Source organism: Carcharhinus amblyrhynchos, chromosome 10 (assembly GCF_965287045.1).
Source record: "Carcharhinus amblyrhynchos chromosome 10, sCarAmb.v2.hapA, whole genome shotgun sequence".
Classification (NCBI taxonomy): domain Eukaryota; kingdom Metazoa; phylum Chordata; class Chondrichthyes; order Carcharhiniformes; family Carcharhinidae; genus Carcharhinus; species Carcharhinus amblyrhynchos.
In genome coordinates, this window is record NC_137333.1 from 1726676 (window position 1) to 1746311 (window position 19636).

The 19636-nt window shown below is 41.5% G+C and overlaps 1 protein-coding gene across 1 annotated transcript in view; it reads right to left on the minus strand.

Moving 5' to 3' along the window:
- The window catches only part of pcca (propionyl-CoA carboxylase subunit alpha), a 337158-nt gene that overhangs the window by 119267 nt on the left and 198255 nt on the right, over nucleotides 1-19636 (minus strand). Inside the window, exons 19-20 of the mRNA XM_080198059.1 lie at nucleotides 8172-8274; nucleotides 190-288 (exon numbers count right to left, since the gene is read on the minus strand). Of these exons, the coding sequence (XP_080054185.1) occupies nucleotides 190-288; nucleotides 8172-8274 (202 nt within the window). The remainder of the gene's footprint in view (nucleotides 1-189; nucleotides 289-8171; nucleotides 8275-19636) is intronic.

Here is a 19636-nt window from a genome sequence, read left to right on the forward strand (position 1 = left end):
CAAAAACATTATGACTTTATGAACAGGGTTCATCTGCTTTTTGTCCTTCCCTATATATTCACTGTGATCTGCACTGCACGCTCTTCAAATGTCTCATTCTGTGCAGCCCATTTCAGAAGTAGCTCATGCGGAATATTCCCGTTTCAAAAAACAAAGATAATCGGATAACTGGACTGCAGTTAAACATACCTGAACGATCCTCTGGGTATCAGCAATGGTGACAGGCAACAAGGGTGAAGCAAGGTTCCACTCACTGGTCACACTTAGCGTCTTTCCATCAACCTCCACCTGTTGTGACACCAGATAAGACTGTTACAGAGGAGACAGACAGAAAACAGACCCCAAATCCGCTACTGTGAACAAAGCAGTAGCCATTTTAAACAGATGGTAACCCAACAGCCTGTCATGTTTATTACTACTGCCATAAAAGACAGGGCCCAACAACATAGTCCTGAGATTATCCCTGGGGACCAGCAATGGACCTCAGAACAGCTGTTTCTGGTTACGAAGGTTTCAAGCAATTTAAAATAAGTAACAAATAGTCATCCGACTTTTACACCTACCTTGATATGCTACATTTACTGCGATTTAACAAGTGCTGAATGTAAATTCCTGTGACACACTTCAACCTGTGCATTGGGGCTTGTGTATAATAACTCAACTCTCTGAGGATTACAGAGGCATTTCTTCACTGCATCAATAATTATAGCATAATTAATACTTTCATTTAAACTGTGCAGAACTTTTCTCCAAAAAACTGATCTTTTTGATACATATAACTGAAAATACTGCAAAATGGTGATATTCCAAAGAGTATTTATGATATGACAGTATACAGTGGATCAACTCAGGGGTGGCACGGTAGCACAGTGGGTTAGCACTGCTGCCTCACAGCTCCAGGGACCTGGATTCGATTCCCAGCTTGGGTCACTGTCTGTGTGGAGTTTGTATGTTCTCCCCATATCTGCATGGGTTTCCTCTGGGTGTTCCAGTTTCCTCTCTCAGTTCAAAGATAGACAGGTTATTGGCCATGATAAATTGCCCCTTAGTGTCCTGGGTTGCTTAGGTTGGGAGGTTAGCAGGGTAAATATGTGGGGTTATGGGGATAGGGATTAGGTGGAATTGTTGCCAGTGCAGACTTGAGGGGTCAAATAGCGTCCTCCTGCACTGTACGGATTCTATGGCAATCATTTCAACACCGTACTTAGGAATGCCTTTTAGAGAAAGGGGGAAAACGGAGTCGGAATTTTTGTTCACGAGAACATACTACCCACTGCCTGGATGTGTGTAGCTCCAACCAACACTCAAGGGGCTCAACACCACCCAGGACAAAGCAGCCCACTTCACTGGCACTCTATCCACTACAATAAATATTCACTCTCTCCATCACTGACACAGGGTAGCAGCGGTGTGTGCCATACTCACTGGAACTCCTTCAACTGTAACTTCCAAACTGATGACCACTACAGCCTAGAAGGGCAAGGGGCAGCAGATGCATTAAGGACACCATCACCTGCAAGTTCCTCTCCAGGTCACACACCATCCCGACATGCATGGGGCAATATCCTGGAACTCGCTCCTGACAGCAGTTTAAGGAGACGGCTCACCACCAACTTCTCCAGGGCAATTAGGAATGAACAATAAATACTGGCCCAGCCAGTGACATCCATATCCCATGAACAAAGATGCAATTCTTGACAGCAAGCATTTGCCTTATTAGATGAATCCAGATCTGACTGATTTCAGCGTTCCTCTGGCAGTCGGGTCGGTAACCAAATTTACAATTTGGACACAAATTTAGGATAAATACTTGTGAACAAAAAGAATTGCAGGGCTATGGAGAAAGAGCAGGGCAAGTGGGTCTAATTGGAGAGATCATTCAAAGCACTGGTACAGGCATGATTGGCCAAATGTGAACAAAAAAACAAAGAAAATTACAGCACAGGAACAGGCCCTTCGGCCCTCCAAGCCTGCACCGACCATGCTGTCCAGCTGAACTAAAACCCCTTACCCTTCCAGAGACCATATCCCTCGATTCCCATCCTATTCATGTGTTTGCAAAGATGCCTCTCAAAAGTCATGGGCTATACGATCCCATGAATACCAAAGATAATTTGTATCTTTGTGTAAAGCTCATCTGTTCTCACATTCTGAATTACAGTGGCCCTCTGAAGTAACATCTTCATAAGATCTCGAGAACAACAGGTCTGGAACGTTACTAAAACACTGAAGGACAGATCAAGTCTCACCCTGTTTCAAACGTAACTCACAAATCACTTTGTTTTTTTGCAGACTTTCTCAATGATTAGTAGCAGATATTCTCTTTAAAACATGGGTGACTAGAAGCTAACAGCTCAGCTCTGCCTCCATGCCATGTGTGAGGTACTCCAGTCCCAGGTCTTCGAAGAGAAATTTGTCACCGGTCGGGAAATGCAACAAAGATTGCTGCTGGAATCAGAGGCATAGGAAGAGGCTAGCTGGTACCCAGTTAAGCTTGATACCTTGGGACAGCAGAGGTAAACTGTTCTCTTAGAGGTAGAACAGAATAATCACTGCTAAATTGAGCAGGGAATTCAGGAGGAACTTCCTTATCCAGACAGGGGTTAGAATATGGAACTCGCCACCACAGGGAGTGGTTGTGGCAAAGTGCGTGGATGGATCTGAGGGATAAACACCTGAGGGAGAAAGGAATGAAAAGATGTGTTGAGAGCTGAGGCGCGTATGGAGAACAAACACCAGCATGGATCTGTTGGGCTGAATGGCCTGCTCCTATGCTGTTGAGTCGAAGGGAGGAATTTAACACCATCAAAGAGGGTGGGAAGGGGTTGCAGAAGTCTGGGGAGTGGTGGTGGGGGGAATGAAGTGCGTAATTAAATCAGTAGATAGGTGAAATCCAATTCCACTTTAACAGCTGTAAATGTGAGATCTGCTGAGTTAACCCCTTCTGGGCAGGCAAGTCTGCGATTATAATATTTAAATAAGCACTTGTTCCTTTGATTTTGGGAGCCATTCAGATTTAACAGCTTGGAGTGGGTTTCCTTATGCTCAGGAATTCTGGGCGTTAAAGGGAGGCGAGAACAGTCAGCCACAGTTTGCAAGTATTTTTCCAGCACAGCATGTGGGCTGAGAGGAACAGAAATCCTCCCCCCCAGCCCGTCACATAATTCTTCTGCCACTTTCACGTCCCCAAGCCCATCTGGCCTCACCCTTGGATCAAAATAGCCCTTTCCACACTATCATGTCCCGACTTTCTCCAGTCTCTGACTGCAACCACCTACTGCGAACTTTCCCACCCAGCATCCAATCAGTCTCCCAATCTGTCAGGGCGGGAAACAGGAAGAAAACTTGATAACAATGTACTTCTCGGTGTTGGTGCTTCAGATGAGAATTATCAAACGTAAACACCAAGCCACATAAGGAGATACTACGGCAGGTGAGCAAATGCTTGGTTAAAGAGGTTTCAAGGAGCCTCGTAAAGGAGGCAGGAGGAAAAGAGGATCAGAGACATTTAAGGAGGGAATTGCGCAGCTTAAGGTCTTGGCAGCCAAAGGAAGTCACAGTGTAAGAAACTGCAGATAGACAGGAGGCTGGAATTGGAGGGGTGCAGGGATCTAGGAAGGTTGTGGGGCAGGAGGCCCAAGCTGGAAAGTGGCCTGACTGCTGGACGAATTTCAGCTTCCTGCTCTCAGGGGGAGGAAACTGTCAAATGTGAAGTTTTTAGTACAGATGTGCAAGCAAAGATCTCAGGCCACAACAAACTTACTGGGGTAATGATAAAGTTTATTTTCTCCAAACTGTTGGCATCTGTTGGATGGGTGGCTATGCTGGAAGAGCCCTAAAGCTCCTGGTTCAAGCAGGGTCAACAGGAAAATTAAAGATCTAGAAGCACTGGGGGCATTAAGAACATAAGAACATAAGAAATAGGAGCAGGAGTAGGCCATCTAGCCCCTCGAGCCTGCCCCGCCATTCAATAAGATCATGGCTGATCTGTTGTGGCTCAGTTCCACTTTCCCGCCCTCTCCCCATAACCCTTAATCCCCTCTCTTATCAAGAACCCATCAACCCGCTTCTTAAAAATATTTAGCGAGGCAGCCTCCACCACTTCAACGGGCAGAGAATTCCAGAGATTCACCACCCTTTGAGTGAAGAAGTTCCTCCTCAACTCCGTTCTAAACCGCCTCCCCTTTATCTTGAGGCTGTGCCCCCTAGTCCTACTGTCTTTTTTGAGCGGGAAGAGTCTCTCCACCTCTATCCTATCCATCCCATTCATCATCTTATACGTCTCAATGAGATCTCCCCTCATTCTTCTAAACTCTAACGAGTACAAGCCTAGTTTATTCAGCCTCTCCTCATAGCTCAATCCCCCCAACTCCGGTATCAGTCTAGTAAACCTCCTCTGCACTCCCTCCAGGGCCAAAATATCCTTGCGCAGGTGCGGCGCCCAAAACTGCACACAGTACTCCAGCTGCGGCCTCACCAATGCCCTATACAGCTGCAGCAAGACCTCCCTACTTTTATATTCAATCCCCCTCGCTATGAAGGCCAGCATCCCATTCGCCTTCCTGACCACCTGCTGCACCTGCAAGCTGGGTTTTTGCGACTCATGCACAAGGACCCCGAGGTCCCTCTGCACCGTCGCCTGCTGCAGTTTTTCGCCACGTAAGTAATAGTCCTTCCTACCATTCTTCCTACCAAAGTGGACCACCTCACACTTGCCAACATTAAATTCCATTTGCCATTTCCTGGCCCATTCGCCCAGCCTATCTAGATCCTTCTGCAGACTCTCCACACCCTCCGCACAATTTGCCTTTCCCCCAATCTTGGTGTCATCAGCAAATTTCGACACCCTGCACTCGGTTCCCTCCTCCAGATCATCTATATAAATGGTAAATAGCTGAGGCCCCAGCACCGACCCCTGGGGCACCCCACTAGTCATTGTAACTACACAAGGAAATGCTATCAAAACTAGACCAGTCATGTGACTTTCCTTCTGATGATTTCTCAGCGTCCATTTTCTTTATGTGCCATTTTTCATCAACAATGGCAATCTGGCTTTTCTTAGGACGCACCACAGGTTAAAACAAATGACCAAAGATGTGAAAATGTTGCCAGTGAAGCTCAATTGTTTCTTCAGCTGATTGCACTGACACTGTGATGAAGTAACAGACGGAATGAGCGTAGCTCACCAGCCAACATCCCCTACGCAAATCTTTTCATTTGAAGGTGTCTTTAAAGATTACCTCTCTCTCAAAGACCTGCTGCAATTGCATCAGTAACTGGACAAATGCCACCTCCAGTTAACACATTTGGAACTGGGGAATGGGGAGGAGTGGCACAAGCCTAATACCAGCTCCAATTCCATCAGTCTCATGGGGAAGTGATGGCCTAGTGGCCTAGCCTATTAATACAGGAGGTCAGGTAACGTTAGGGGGACCTGGCTTTGAATCTCGCCACAGCAGATGGTGGAATTTGAATTCAATAAAAAATATCTGGAATTTAAAGTCTACTGATGACCATGAAACCATTGTCAGTTGTTGGAAAAACACATCTGGTTCACTAATGTCCTTAAGGGAAGGAAATCTACCGTCCTTACCCAGTCTGGCCAACATGTGAGTCCAGGGCCACAGCAATGTGGTTGACTCTCAACTGTCCTTAGAACAAGGGCAAACTAGGGAGGGCAATAAATGCTGGCCAGCCAGCGACACCCCTTGGCCCATGAATGAATTTTAAAAATTCATCAGAGCGGTAGGCCATTCAGCCATTTGAGTCTAATTCCCCACTCAATAAGATTGTGGCCAATCTACGAGCTCAATGCCACTCTCCCGCCCTATTCCCATTCTGCTTCATTCCCTTCACGCACAAAAATCTCAGTGTTGAATATACACTCTGTCTGAGCATCCAGTATTTGAGCTAGAAGACTCACAACCTTCGAGTGTTAAAATATCCCCCCCCACTCAGTCTTAAACAGCTGGTCCCTTTTCCTGAGACCGCGATCCTGAGTTCTAGGCTCTCAGTGTCTATATTGTCAAGCTCTCTCAGAGTCTTAGAAATTTCAGTGAGATGACCTCTTCTCGACTCCAGGGAACGCTGACCCACTCTACTCAATATAGAGGCCCCAGTGAATATCCAGATGTGTAATGGACCGAGCCAGTGCTTTGTTAAATGTTGCTGCTGTTGGTTTATTGAGCGGGGTTGAGTTTCTTTTAGAAAGCCACTAGGTGGCAGCAATGTTTTTCCGATGGTGTACAGCCAGACCTAATGGCAGATATTTCAATGAAAATTGTTTTCTGAAACACTTCAGTGTCCAGACTCGACTTTGTACCTGGCCCAGAGCATCTGCAAAGCGCATCAGCTGCCCAAAGCAAAAATCTTACCACTACAGAAAGGGTTAAAGACACCAATTAGTTTTCCAACAACAATTTGCATTCATATAGCCCTCCAAAATTAAACAAGATTTGACACTGAGCCACGTAGAGGGATCACAGAACAAGTGAACAAAAGCTTGGTTAAAGAGGTAGCATTTAAGAAGCATCTTAAAGGAGGGGGGAGAGAGAGAGAGAGAGACATGGGGAGGTTTAAAGGGAGAATTTCAAAGCTTTGGGCCTCAACTACGAAGGCACAGCCACCAGTGGTAGAGTGATTAATATCAGGGATGTGCAGGAGGCCAGAAAGGTGAGAAGGTGAGAGTTGGCAGAGATATCAAAGGATTGCAGGTGAAGTTACAATCAGTGAAAAGCAGAGCTATGGAGAGGTTTGAACACAAAGACGAGACCACCACTTGAAGACTCTGGCAAGGTGAGTACACTGTGTGTCACACAGAATGTAATAATACTGGGTATCTGTGTTTCTAGAAACTACTGAATAAATGGTCTGGAACAAATTTTCTCTGTTGTCAAACACACTGTATTTCATTGCAAAAACAAAGTATATATACCTGGGCTTGCTCAGAAGATTACTGTACACCCTAGCTATGACTGTAACACTACATTCTGCACTCGTTTTTTTTCTCTACAGACGGTATGTTTCGTTTGTATAGTGCACAAGAAACGATATTTTTCACTGTATGTTAATACAGTACATATATGTGACAATAATAAATCAAATCAAATCAATATGGGTGGGAGAAATCTTGGTTCTATATATATAAAGAAAGAAAGGTTTGCACTGCTATAACTCCTTTCCTTTCACAACCTCTGTGTCCCAAAGTATAAAAATAATGACAAAAAATCTTGGATTCATAAAACAAATTGACAATTGAACTGCAGGGGAGTGAACTTTCTGGAAATGGGCTTCAAAAGACTGTATAGCTTTTTATTAAAATATAGTTATTTATGGTAACGAGATTAATGAGATGCTATGGTACAACTCCTACATTTTAATGCTTTGGGATTTGCTCCACAGAAGAAGAAAAGGAACCAATGGCTGATGTTATTACAGGAGGGTATTCAACAACTAAACAAGGAAGATGTTTTCTCCATAAAAGCAGTTGAATAAACACACGACCTTCCTCAGTAAAAAAAGATTCAGACATCAAACCACCAGTAAAATTCTGAACCCTAAAACCTCCTTTGAAGAGACCTATTTGAAGTGAGGTATTTCTAGTTATGGGTGATTGAAATGAGAAATCTGTAGCAGCACATGGACATGTTGGCAACATGACCTACTAATTAAATCCATGTGAGCCAGTCTCATCTTAAAAGAGGTCCCAAACATTAGCTTTCTCAACTTATGTCTAGTCAATCAACCGAGCAACCAAGTCTTAAACATGAAACCACAGTGACGTAAATTGTGCCTAAACTAACCACTGTTGCATTTTAACTACAGTCAAATGATAAGCGTTGCATATTCTGTTAAACTAATATTGCCAACACAAGCTCTGAAAGTGGGAAATCACGGTCAGTAATACGTGACTTCAGAAGTGCTTTTTCTCTGCTCTCAACAAGCTACAGAATAATGAATTTAGCTTTCAGTGAGAGTCTGGGAAAGTGGCTGTCTCTAAGTGAGAATTGTTGGATTTCTGTCTGCAAGACACTAAAGAAGTATCGAGCTAATTTTGACCAATAAACTGCAACGTTAATTTGCAGCACACTTGAAGAAGGTTGGTGACAAATAATGCACTGTTAGCAACTTCATGCTCGGTTTAAAAGGCAGAGATATTGTTTCAAACTTACATTGTATGATGACCCTAATCGTGAGACAGTAACCGAATGCACCCCATCATCCAGCTGTACTGACAGCTCCCAGCTCTTCTGTTCTTGTTTAGCAGCAGGAGCCCTGCAGACCAAAGTACGAAGAACATTTTATTTCTAAAAGATGAAATAGATGTGCTCAATAAACTCGGATCACAGGGATATATTAAAGGTACTCAATTATTAAAGTGTCACTTGAATTTGAGTCTTATTTTATTAACGATCATCCAGCGACCGTTTTGAAACATTTTCTGCCCAAATTGAAAGAAATTGTTCTTTCATCATCTGACCTGCAAACTTGAAAGCAGCTTGCTCACAAAACAAAACATGCTCTCCCCATGAGAACAAGACTTCAGTTTAAAAAAAAATCAAATGTTAATAAGTGATATTGCTGGAAATGTGTTTGTAAAATTCGTATCATTATGTGCTCACTTTTGACTCCAGCAACGATCCCCATTATAGTTTTGTTGAGATATTCGACATTGAGATCAAATTCAAAGTACGAATCTCAGAACCACATCACTGCGGTTAATGTCATTTACAGTCAACTCTTTGAAAGCCAGGAGCATTTCTGCACCACAAAAAAATAAACGAGAGCACAATTCTGGGCTATATTCAGCAACTGAAGAACTATTCTGATCATATCCTTCATAGTGGTAAGCACCGGTATTTTGTAGAACTTGAAGATACATAACAAGTAAAGAGAAACAGGCCATTCAGGCAACTGGTCCATGCTGATGTTTATATTCCACACAAGCATCTTTCTTCATCTCACCTTATAAACATAACCTTCCACTCCTTTCTCCATAATATGTTTATCCACCTTTCCCACAAATGTACAAATACTATTTGCCTCTTTAGTAAGTTCTACAGTGTCACCACTCTCTGGGTAAAATCTTTATCAAATTTATTTTAGAAAGCAAAAAGTATATACACTGGGTACTGGGTTAATAATGCAATTGCTGTTACTAGCAAGGCAACAATAATCCACATAATAGAATATTTATCAATTGATAGCATTGAATTGAAACCTTACTCCAAGTGCTTAATATATTGCAAACTTTGTATAAGGCAGGTAGATGCTAGTGTTCTTGTGCAGTTGCGGAATCATTAATCATTCATAATTTTGGATTATATGAAAATCGCCAGCAGTAATGCACATTAGATCTACTATTCTTCTTCAAAGTGATACAACTCTAAACAATCAGTTTAGAACATAGGAACAGGAGGAGGCCATTCAGCCCCTTGAGTTTGTTGAGCCATTGAATTGGACTATGATTGATCTCTATCTTAATTCCATCCTTAGTATCGTATCTCTGAAAATACATTTTCAATTATGACCTAGGAATATTTTTAAACATTGGTGGGGGGCATCTTTGCGCCAAATTCATGTACAAATTAAGCTAATGAGAACTCAAATTGTCCGTAACAGTAAGATTTGGTTCACTATCACCAGCTATTATTTTAATAGCTTAATTAATTTTTGCACCAATCTTCTGCCTTAGCTTGAGATCAGCAGAAGGAATGTTCCCACTGAGATGTCAATTTAACAGCAATACACGGTACACAGTACAATTAAAGAAAAATATTACATAAATGTTTTACACCTTCTCAAAGCACAAGCAGTCAATATGTTAGAAATTATTTCAGATTATGACCAGAGGCTCCATTTTATCTGACTGTACTTTGAAAGCTTGGTTATTTTCAAATGCTGGAATCATTTGGATATTACACTTCCCAAGAAGTGTGCATTAAAAAGGGGTTAGAACCGTAACAGAGAAGATTGAACATTGCAATCATCATTTGTTACACTGATTGCTGAGAAGGCATTAATAATTCATTTTTTTTTCAATTACAAGATTACAAATACACCTAATACAAACAAACTAAATTGGTATCGCAACGCAGCAATACCTTTCGGTCAATGACATGACCCACCCATGCATGAACTGTCCGAATGTAAACTCTGCTTGTTAAAGTTCTACCCCACCGTGCAGTGACTATTTTTTGTTGAAATTTTAAACAAGAGAAACTCCAGGCACCGAACAATTCATCTGTAATATGCAGAACACTCATTCAATGTCGAGTTCAAAGAGATTATTCCTTACGATTTTGTCAATGTCACAAAAACAAGTTTCAAAAGTGGGTTCTTTCTTCTCACCTGGTAGGAACCGTTAACTGCTTGAGGACACCGCGAAAAATAGCAAGTTGCATTTATATAGAGCCTTTAACGTAGTAAAATCCTCCCAAGGCACTTCACAGGCCCATTATCAACAAACATTGACATGGAGGCAAGATACTGGTGACCAAAAAGCACGGGCAAGAATTGTCAATGTGCAGCTTTGGTAAGAGTAAGAAGTCTCACAACAACAGGTTAAGGTTCAACAGGTTTATTTTGTAGCAGGCACTTTTGGAGCGCTGCTCCCTCATCAGGTGAGACTCACCTGATCTCACCTGATGAAGGAACTATGCTCCAAAAGCTTGTGCTATCAAATAAACCTGTTGGATTTTAACCTGGTGTTGTGCAACTTCTTACTGTGCCCACCCCAGTCCAATGCTAGCATCTCGACATCATCTTTGGTAAGAGAGCAGAAGAGAGAGTGAGAGGTGGAAAGGTTTAGATAACTGAAGGTACAGCTGGTAATGAAGGTACAGAGGAGGTCAGAAATGTATACAAGACCAAAACTGGTGCAGCATGAGAACTATGAGAGTTGTAAGGCTGGAAGAGGTTCCAGTGTTAGAAAGGGGCAAGGGCCTGGAGGAGCATTTCAACAGAAGCATGAGAATATTAAAATTGAGACATGGCTGGATCCCAAGTCAGTGTAGGTTAGTGAGTTCAGGGGTGATGGGTGAATGGGACTTGGTGAGAGTTAGAACACAGGCAGCAGAGTTTTCCATGAGTTTGAGTTTAATGAGAGTGGAAGTTGAGAGACAGGCCAGCAGCGCACTGCAATAGTGGAATCTAGAGATGCTTCAAATGTGCATGAGGGTTTCACCAGCAGATGAGCCAAGGCAAGGATGAAGATAAAAATATCAGGAGCTGGAGATTGGGCCATATAACTCTGTTTTCAGGCAGCACTGACGTTTACAGCCCAAACCAGCAGGCAAGAAGCACACTCATCCATGGGACATGTGTGTCGCTGACTGGGCCAGCATTTATTATCCATCCCCACCTGTTCTTGGAGGACAGTTCAGAGTCAACCACATCGCTGTAGTTCAGGAGTCACACGTAGACCAGGTAAGGACGGCAGATTTCCTTCCTTAAAGGGCATTAGTGAACCAGATGGGTTTTTCTGATAATCAACACTGGTTTCACGGTCATCAGTAGATTCTTGATTTCCAATTTTTTTTTCATTGAATTCAAATTCCACAACCTGTTGTGGCAGGATTGAAACCGAGTCCCCAGAACATTAGCTGAGTTCTTGAATGAATAGTTTAGGAATACCACGAGGCCATCACCTCGCCTTGCTGTGCGCAAATTGGCTGTCCTGTTTCCTACATTACACCAGTGACTATACTTCATTGGCTACAATACACTTTGGGACATCCTGTGATTCTGAAAGGCACAATATGAATACATGTTTGGAAAACTGTGTTCATTTTTGACCCTTCCACTTGAAAAATAATCATAATAGCATTAGAAGCAGTTCAGAGAAGATTCACCTGACTGATTCTTGGGATGAGGGAGTTATCTTATGAGGAACGAACAAAAAGTTTGCACATATATCCAATAGTGTTTAGAAGAATGAGAGGTGAGCTTACTGAAACATATAAAATCCTGAGGGGAATTGACAAGATGGATGCTGAGAGGATATATTCCCCTCGTGGGAGGTAATTCTAGGGTGTAATTCTACCACCCAAGGCTTGTAAGGTCACACCCGAGGCCAACGGAGAATGTAGCTCCGCGAGCCTTGCCCACCCCGAAATCATGCCGGTAAAATCAGGGGCTAACTAAGTGAACTAAGTGTCATGGTCTAGAACTTATGGACATGGTTTGAAAATAAGGGGTCTCCCATTTAGGACAGAGATGAGAAGAATTGGGGATACGGGGATAGAGCCTGGGTGGGATTGTTGTTGGTGCAGGCTCAATGGGCTGAATAGCCTCCTTCTGCACTGTCGGGATTCTAAGAAAAAAAATTTATTTTCTCTCAGAGGGTCATTGGTCTGTGAAACTCTCTTCCTTGGAGAGACTGGATCAATGGACATTTTTAAGGTCAAGTTGGATAGTTTCTTGATTGACAAGGGAGCTTAGGGAAAGTGTGGGGTGGGGGGGGGAACGGGGAAGGAAAGTAGGCAGGAAAGTGGAGCTGAGGTCATAATCAGATCAGCCATGATCTGAATGACAGAGCAGGCTCAAGGGGCCAAATGGCCTACTCCTTCTCCTAATCTGTATATTCTCTCATATCGGGGGACCATGGCTCATGTCTCAGTGGAGAGATATGTTTTGTTTTTAATTTCCTCCAGTCTTTGCTGCTTGACTGTTGCCAGCTCAGGAACAATGACATCTGAAGCTCAATCCCTCAGCTATTCGATTTTCTCGGCCCATCAATCATTTAAGCATCAAATCTGGTGCAAAGCATGGAGCTGTTCCAAAGTGCAGCAGTTTCCCACACAATGATTACAACTTTCACCGACACATCACAGCAAATTGGAGAAGAAAATAGAGAATGAGAAACTTTCAAAGAGAATGAGATTAGAAGAGAGGCAGAACAAGAAAGACAGTTCAAGGGACTGAGAAAGCAATGGAGAGAGAAAACAGGAAGTACATGTGTTTATCCAAATAGGAAGTGCTGGAAACACTCGGCAGGTCTGGCAGAATCTGTGGAGAGAAAAACAGAATTAACGTTTTGTCTCTATCATGACCTTTCATTAGAATGAAGAAAGAGTTCCAGTGAAAAGTCATCATCAACATGAACTGTTAACTGTGCTTTTCTCTTTCCACTAATGCTGCCACAACTGTTGAATCCAGCACTTTCTGTTGATACATCAGGTCTCCAGCATCCACAGTACCTTGCTTTAATTTTGTATTTAAATATCACCTTTCGTGAGCACAGCGCATCCAAATTGCGACTCTTGCCAATGAAATGCTAGTAGTCATTTGCAATGCAGCAGGCAATCTGTGCACAGCAAATTCTCACAAACAGGAATTCAATAATGACCAGATAATCTGTAAGTGGCATTGGTTGAGAGGTAGATACTGATTAGGAAAAGAGGGATAACTCCTTCTCCTTTCCTCAGAATGGGAACTTTTGCATCTGTCTGATGAGGGCCTCAGTTTAACGTCTCATCCAAAAGGCAACAAGGGAAAGAAAGGAAGAGAAGGTTGTGTCGTTAGAGTGAGAAGTTGGAACGGAGAAGGTTCACATGGAATTCAAACACTGACATTGACCTGCTGGCCTGAACGGTCTGTTTCATAAATTCATAAGTTTATACGATATAGGAGCAGAATTAGGCAATTCAGCCCATCGAGTCCACTCCCCCATTCGATCATGGCTGATATGCTCCTCATTCCCATTTTCCTGCCTTCTCCCCATACCCTTCAATGCACTACCAATTAAAAATCTGTCTAATTCCTCCTTCGAATTCACTCACTGTCCCAGCATTCACCGCACTTTGGAGTAGCGAATTCCACAGATTCACAATCCTTTGGGAGAAGTAGTTTCTCTTCAACTCTGTTTCAAATTTGCTGCCTCTTATCCTAAGATTATGACCTCTCATCCTAGAATGCCCCACAAGAGGAAGTATCCGCTCCATGTCTACTTTATCCGTACTTTTTATTGTCTTATATTCCTCAATTTGATCTCCCCTCATTCTTCTAAGTTCCAGAGAGTATAGGCCTAAACTGTTCAATCTCTTTTGTGTGTTCCTGTATTGTGAAACACAGCATAATAATACTATTTCTATAAGATGGCAGCAACGTAATAAATGTGACTTGCAATTGAAATTAAACAGTAAATATAATTTCCATTATTTAACACCTAATGGAGGCAACTTGAGAGAGATGACAAATAATTTATTTCGTTTTTCCTACTGACCCTTGCCGTAATATGGATATACTTAAAGCAAAATAATCTAGAGCCATATAAGACCTTACTATAAATCAATTAAAGTTTAGTTCACTGATCCTTTATAAATAACTCTCATCTCTCAAGATCTAATTCCCTTAAAAGAAAAGGGAACTTAAACAGTTGTCTTTGCGATAAGGAAATCTAGCACATTAATTGACACACAATTTTATAACATCCGCTAATCTTACAATGTTGTTGATCAAATACAGCCTTTGAATTAAAAAAAAAGAGAGACTTACGTTGAAAGTAAATTCTGATCTTAAGTAGCTTAGCTATGCAGTGAAAGGATCATTAAGAAACCCTTAGTCATAACTTCCACGGCAGGGAGTCACAAAAATGATCAAGAATAATGTGGCCAGTTTTGTGGGAGCTGAGGTCAGTTTTTGCATACGAACGCACACTAGAGAAGTCAGTCATTCATCTGAAATGATTTCAGAGAATTTGCAAGAGCGTGAAAGATATGTTATGCAAGCATATAGAAGTATTCAGTGGAGGTTGACAAGACCAGCTACATGGAGACTACAAAGCAGCCCTCCCATGGTTCATGAATAAGTCGAGGAAATGATCAGAAAAAAATGGAGAGATGTTTGGACAGATGGCCCACTTAAAACACATGGGATAAAGTGGCAGCGATTTGAATGAAATGTTAGATTTTGTTAATAATTGATCTTTATTCTCCAAAGTCCCCAGACAGGTAAATGAATAAATCCTTGAAGTGTTACCAAGAGAACTATTTAAATGTAAAAACTATATGAAAACTTCAAGTGTAATCAGACGCAAAGGAAGGTCAGGATTAAAAGAATTTTAAATAGCATGAATCTGTTCCAATCAAAACAATGCTGAAGATTTATTTTGTGATCATTCTGCACTTTGAACAGTCGTTCCCTCTGTGGATAACAAACTCTAGACTTACACTGCAGCATTTCCTCTCTGTCGCACCACTAGTTGTATTTTGTACGTTCAATCCTTCAGCCAAAAAAAAAGCTTTTGTTCAGCTATCCGGCAATCCCAAACTCCAGAACTATTAAATTATATTCTCAACTTTCTCACTTGTACTGGCTGTTCACATCAAATCAAACCCATTCAGGTCACTCTGCTTAAAATATCTTCATCCTAATTCCAACTTCTTCACGTTCAAAAGTATTTTAAAATAAATTACAAACCAACTCAACAGAAACTCACGGCATTAGCTGTTTCAAAAATGTGTTTAAGTTATTGTGATTATTTAGGTTGGAACATTCAAAACAATATCTGAAGTCCACTTGTTTGTCTATTATAAACTAAAAATGTGATATGCCCTTATTTCAAATTCCAACGCCTTTGCTTCATACTTACAACAACGGAACGTTAGTTAAAAGCAGGGCAAATATCTTTTTGAATCCCTGTTCTCACACACAAATCATCAAGGAAACTATGTCACGCAGAGACAGAGGTCATTCTCCCACCGAGACAAATTCTTTTAAAACTCGTATTCTGGTCTAGTACTTTTGTCTACACCTATTAGAAAGACATATAACTTTACAAGCAGGTAACTTATTTATCTGTCACCTACTCAAAGTACCCCGTTTTTCTACACTCAACAGAAGAGAAAAGCAAATAATTATAAAACTTTCGCTTAAACAACTACTTAAGCAGAGATTTGCAATAAACATTTGGAATATAAACGCTACATCAAATTTTGGGGGAGTTTTTTTAAGGTAGCAATTAAATGCTTTTGGTTTGAAAACAAAAATCGTTTTAGGTTTGCCATGTAATAAGCCATTTGGGTATTTATGACCACAGTTGTACAACATCACTGGCTCTCTCAGGCTGGTGATCTGATGTGTTGATATAGCCTCAGTCATAAATCCCCATCTGCATTAACCTATAAAATAGAATTTCATGCATTACTGTTGTTCACACTAAATTAACATTTCTACACCATATAAAAATACAAGGCTTTAATTTTTCAGGTTTATGTGAGTGCAAGCTCCTCAGAACCAACATATTGTTCCAAAACTCCATCATGCATACCATCACTGGTTGCTTTAGACTTTTGGTTAATAATCTTTTTAAAAAGTTTGCAAAACTTAGTGCTGAATGAAGGTCCCATTCTTAATTTTTACTTGGCAGAATTACAGAACACATTGAACGGGTTGGAGTGTTCATCCAGAAGGATAACACATTAGCTCTTGTTATTTCTGTGGTGTAGCACTGGAGTTTTTTTTTAAACTTATTGCAGAGAGGAAGCCTATAAAGAATAAGCAAAACTCATGAATGTTGTACTGAGGAATTCAGAAAAGTCGTGTACTACATAAAATAATGCAGCAATTATTTTCAGCCTGCATACGTTAGCATACAATAAAGTTACTACGGATTAACTTGTATTCCTAAATAATAAAGTTAGAAATAACATGACTCTGGAACTATTAAGTTTAAGATATGAAAATTGCAGCATCATAGATTTGCCCAACCTGGTTGATTTTTCCTGCTATCACTGTGATTTTTAAAATATCTTCGCCACAGTCTCAATACCATTTTGATTTGATTTATTGTCACATGTATTAGCATACAGTGAAAAGTATTGTTTCTTGCACGTTATACAGACAAAGCATGCCATACAGAGTATATAGGGGAGAAGGAAAGGAGAGAGTGCGGAATGTAGTGTTACAGTCATAGCTAGGGTGTGGAGAAAGATCAACTTAATGTAAGGTAAGTCTATTCAAAAGTCTGACAGCAACAGGGAAGAAGCTGTTCTTGAATTGGTTGGTACGTGAACTCAGACTTTTGCATCTTTTTCCCTACGGAAAAGGGTGGAAGAATGGAAGGTGGACGAATGCCTGAGGTGCGTGGGGTTCTTATAACATGGAGACCAGAATTATGAAAGTGTAAAATACCGAAAGTGTGATCTAACCAAGGTTTCTCTCTGCTCAGCCTCTGAATACTCTGGAATTGAACTCAAGAGCTTTGTTTTCATTTGACATGGCTTTAGTTCTGAATTTCTTCTCATATATTGTAAAAAAGAGTCAGCTATTTGGAATCATGCTCAGTGACATGAAAAAGGTGGCCTGTCATGTAGACAATAGTCCTTAGTCCAAACCTTAGATTATTCTTTTTCATATGAACTTCTCACTATCTATTTAAACTTGACCCAACATGAAATAATGCCAAAAGCAAAATGCTGCAGATGCTGGAACTCTGACATAAAAACAACAAATACTGGACAACACTTGGCAGATTGGAGAGCATCTGTGCTCTCATCAAAGGTCACTAGCCTGAAACATTCACTCTTGTTTCTTAAGTATTTCTGAAAACAGATACATGCTGCCAAAGCTTTTCATCTTGCACTCAACAGAACAGATGCAGGAATTTCAAAGGGGGTAACAATTCATATTACATGTGAAGGGTGTTGATTGGCTGAAGATATTTAAGATAGATAACAAAATCAGGAAATTATGCTGACACTGACAATATTAGTGAATTTATATAAACTTGCTCATTCATCCACCTTCTTCCTGCTGTTACATAGCAAGCATCACACAGCTGCCAACAGCTGAGGTAGAAATTTGTTGGTTGGGCATTGAGTTGGAGGGAATTGAGAAAGTCATGTTCAATCTACTGCACATCTTCAATGACCAAAGCATTGACAAAACTGAGGTGCTCTTTGGTGCCTCCCAAGTGTGCACTGACAGAAGGTGAAAAGACAAGGTCCAAAATGATAAGTTTACATTTTAAATAACATTTTACACAATCTCCCACCTACAACTCTCAATAAACATGAGCTCATCCAGAATTCTGCAGCCCATATCAATAACAATTTGCATTGATATGACACCTCTAACATAGCATAATATCTCAAGACCCAAGAGTGTTTTCAATCAAAGCGTTTTTAATACTGAGCCACATACGGGTTGTGATATTGGTACAAGTAACAAAAACTTGGTTAAAGAGGTAGGTGTTAAAGATAATCTTAAAGGAGAAGAGACAGGGGAAGAGATTAAGGGGGGAAATTCCAGAGCTGAGGGCCCAGGCAATTTAAGAAACGGTTACCAAGAATGGAGTGCTGAAAATTGGGGATTTATAAGAGACCAGAATTAAAGTACTATGGAACTCTCAAAGACTTGTAGAACTGCAGGTGATTACAGAGATGGGGCGGTGTGAGGCCACAAAAGCATGATATTTAAGCTTGTCTGACCGGGAGCCAGAGTAGCTCAGCCAGCACAGAGGTAATGAGGGTATAAGACTTGATGCTCATTCAGATAACAGTAGCAAAGGTTTATAACACAGGGTGGAAGTTAGGAAGCAGAAATGCCTACATAGTCCTAGATTCGCCCAGACAGCAGAAGATGTCAAGACTACCACTGTCATTAGCCAGCCAGAACAGCATGGTCCCAAATCCTCAAACACTGAAAGGAAATCAGTGGTTTCACCTGCAATCTTTTCTATCATTTCCAGGTTCTGGAAAGTTTCCATTGGAAAGACCAACCCACTGATTATTATAGCACCTCTAGTGGAAGAGGCACCAGAGAGCGATCAACAGGCAGAGGAGGAGCCTCCAACAACACATCAACCACTGAGCACACATGGCAACTTCCAGTCAGTGTGCCAAAACCACAAGGGATGCTGGAACCTTGTATCAATCATGTTCCATCAAGAACAGAGTGAACATGCTACTCAATTTTGGCTTTGCCACAGGAACATCTTTCCTCAACCTCAGGGAGCTTCCTAATGAGCCAAATAGAAACGTAGAAGACAGGAGCAGGAGGAGGCCATTTGGCCCTTCAAGCCTGCACCACCATTCATTAAGATCATGACTGATCATCCAACTCAATAGCCTAATCCTGCTTTTTCCCCATAACCTTTGATCCCATTTGCCCAAAGTACTATATCCAGCCAACTCTTGAATGCATTCAATGTTTTGCATCAACTACTTCCTGCGGTAATGAATTCCACAGGCTCACCACTCTTTGGCTAAAGAAATGTCTCCTCACCTCCATCCTAAATAGTCCACCCTGAATCCTCAGACTGTGACCCCTGGTTCTGGACTCCCCCACCATCGGGAACATCCACCCTGCATCTGCCCTGTCTAGACCTGTTAGAACTTTATAAGTCTCTATGAGATCCCCTCTCATTCATCTGAACTCCAACGAAAACAATCCTAACCTAATCAATCTCTCCTCACACATCAGTCCCGCCATCCCCGGAATCAGCCTGGGTAAACCTTCACTGCAGTCCCTCAAGTACAAGAACATCCTTCCTCAGAAAAGGAGACCAAAACTGCACACTCTAGGTGCGACCTCACCAAGGCCCTGTATAGTTGCAACAACACAACCCTGCTCCTGTATTTGAAACCTTTCACAATGAAGGCCAGCATGCCATTTGCCTGCGCTATTTCCAGGA